Genomic DNA, 2,842 nt, shown 5'->3' on the forward strand with positions numbered 1-2,842 from the left:
AGGAAAATGAATATTTTGTTGAAAGGAGAATGTGTTGGGTACATGATTACTCACATTTTTACCTGAGGAAGCTGCTGTTCCTTTTGGAACATGTCTTACTTGTTTTCTGGTATGTTAATTGGGATAGGTAAAAGTATTGTTAACACCAGTCCTGTGTTTTGTTTAAGACTAAATGAAACCTGATTTTAATTGTTATGTGTGTATTCAGTTCGCTGTCTCCTAGGCATGAACCACTCATCTGTTTAAAGACTCTATGATTGATTGATTGATTGATCATGACTGGCTGAATGTCCAATGGCAAATATTACATGCATATTCAGGAAGTTGGGAATGATACATGCCAATCCTGATAAAAATAAAGAAATATGCCTGAAGAAAAACAATAACAGAGTAAGTGTTCCTGCATTTTAAACTTCAAATATTTCTTGTAGAGTGAGAAAACTGTTATGAAACACCAGCAAAAAAGACTAGATTGTTATTCAGTCCTGACTTATTCAGTGTCTCTGATTATGAAGATTAGGTATGTAATAATGAGGTTTTAATATGATAGATTGTTGACTTTTAAATTGTAAAAGTTTAATTAGTTACTGTAAATTAATCCATTTATTGTATAAATTAAAATTCAATAATTACTGTTCAAGTGCATAGCATAGCCATCTTTATCTTTCTGTATCCAGAGGCAATAGATATAAGATGTGGTATAGGTGCCAATGAGACAACTCTCCATCCAAATCACAATTTAAAAAAGTAAATCATTATAGGTCAAAGTACGGACTTCAACACAGAGGAAGACTAAAAATTATTATTAATTACAATAAAGAGAGTGAATAATATTATATAAACAAAATGGACATCATAAGTAAGATTAAAAGAAAGACAGACAATTTCTTTATTAAAGATTATAAATTTTGGTATGGTTACTAAAATTATTTGAAACTGTTTTGAATTTGTCGTTATTTCTTTCAGACCAGGCCTATCCAGTAGCAAGAAAAAAGACAATTTTTAGCACGTGCATCTACAGAGAGAGACATGTTTTAAAAATTTAAGAAAAACCTGTTGAACTTTTACTATTTCTTATCTGTTTATTTTACATTCATATATTGATATTTTGTTTTTTTTTAAATTGCTGCACAGTATTTCTACTCAGTCCCACATAACAAAATCAGCTGAAGAAATTGATGTTTTCATATTTCAAGGGGAGTGTCCTTTTGCATTGTTGATAGCAGATATATGCATTGTCTTAAGTTGGGTTTATAAACAGTCACATCGCAACTTCTAATAAAATACATGTTTATGAATCTGGGGCCTGTTTCACGAAGCTGTCTTAGGACTAAGACATGTCTTAGGATGGTCTTACGACATGTCTTAGTCTTAAGTGGGTTTCACAAAGGTGTCCTAAATTAGGACATCTCTTAAAGTTGGTCATAAAGTTAGGACTACACAAGAGGTGTCTTATGATGGTCTTATGATGGTCCTAAGTTAAGACATCGTTACGATGTCCTAACATGAGTTGTAAACAAATATGGCAGCTGTAGTGTTCATGCACCTTAGAAGACAAAATCAAAACATACGCAGAAATCGGATTTTCCGAGACCCTGACAATCCTTTGGATTACCTAGATGACATAGATATAGTAAGAAAATACAGACTATCACGTCCTATGATAATTGATATGTGCAGAATGTTTGAATATGATCTTCAAAGGCCAACGAGGAGATCTCGCGCTTTCCCCGTCTCTTTACAAGTCATGGTTGCTTTGAGATTTTTTGCAACTGGTAGCTTTCAGCTGGTCAATGCCGACGTTCACAACATTTCAATCTCTAGTGTTTCAAGAATTACCCGTGATGTGACAATGTGTCTGAAAAGTGTATGCAATAATTATATAAAGATGCCAACTGATCGAGCACAGCTGCATGACATCATGGAAGGCTTTTATAGCACTGATGACTTCCCAAATATCGTTGGAGCAATAGACGGGACTCACATTAGGATTAAATCGCCAGTAGAAGATGAACATTTATATGTAAATAGAAAAAACTATCACTCTATTAATGTTCAGGGAGTTTGTGACTCAAACATGACATTTCTCAACATTGTAGCCAAATGGCCAGGTGCAACGCATGACGCCTTCATTTGGGCTAACTCTAGCTTAAGTGAAATGTTTGAGGACGGAACAATCGATCATGGCTGGCTGATAGGAGATAGTGGGTATCCACTTCGACCATGGCTTCTAACTCCTGTGCTTAACCCAACAACGAGGAATCAACAACGATACAATGCTTCCCATATGAAGACGAGGAGCGTTGTCGAAAGGAGTTTTGGACTTCTAAAATCACGTTTCCGTTGTATAGATGCAAGTGCTGGCACATTGCTTTACAGACCATTGAAATGCTGTGACATTTTTATTGCTGTTGCTGTATTACATAACATGTGTATAGCAAATAGAATACCATTGCCGGCAGACATTGACGTGAATCGCCCAGACCAAGGACACATAGACAGACAACAGTATATGGGCATTTTGAATGACGGTGCAAATGTTAGAAACAGGCTGATAAATGGAAGATTTGGACATTAAATAAATTGTATCATCTAACTACTTTAACATGTTGTATTTTTTACCTTTTCCACTACCACATATTTTTTAGCTTCTTAACTCTTTGTGCAAAAAGTTTATTAATCGTTCAATGCTTAGGTTGGCAACTTTGAAAAAAAACAACTGTAGACTCATCATTAATTTAAAGAAAGAAACATTAACAAAAAGGTGTAATACATGTATAACAATATACTAGTTTTATAAAGTTTAAACCTAGTCATCATCAGGTGTGCTCAGTGTTTGTTG

The 2,842-nt window shown here is 34.5% G+C and overlaps 1 protein-coding gene across 1 annotated transcript; it reads left to right on the forward strand.

The window, feature by feature from the left end:
- Positions 1-1,522: 1,522 nt before the first annotated feature.
- On the forward strand, positions 1,523-2,578 carry LOC139504258 (putative nuclease HARBI1). Its single transcript, XM_071294326.1, has one exon. The coding sequence runs from the start codon at positions 1,523-1,525 to the stop codon at positions 2,576-2,578; it is 1,056 nt and encodes a 351-aa protein (XP_071150427.1).
- The last annotated feature ends 264 nt before the right edge of the window (positions 2,579-2,842 follow it).

This window comes from Mytilus edulis, chromosome 14, assembly GCF_963676685.1.
Source record: "Mytilus edulis chromosome 14, xbMytEdul2.2, whole genome shotgun sequence".
NCBI lineage: Eukaryota > Metazoa > Mollusca > Bivalvia > Mytilida > Mytilidae > Mytilus > Mytilus edulis.

What these genes read in the sequence shown, in the direction of transcription:
- LOC139504258 (XM_071294326.1), top strand. Translation starts at nt 1,523, where the DNA reads ATGGCAGCTGTAGTGTTCATGCACCTTAGAAGACAAAATCAAAACATA.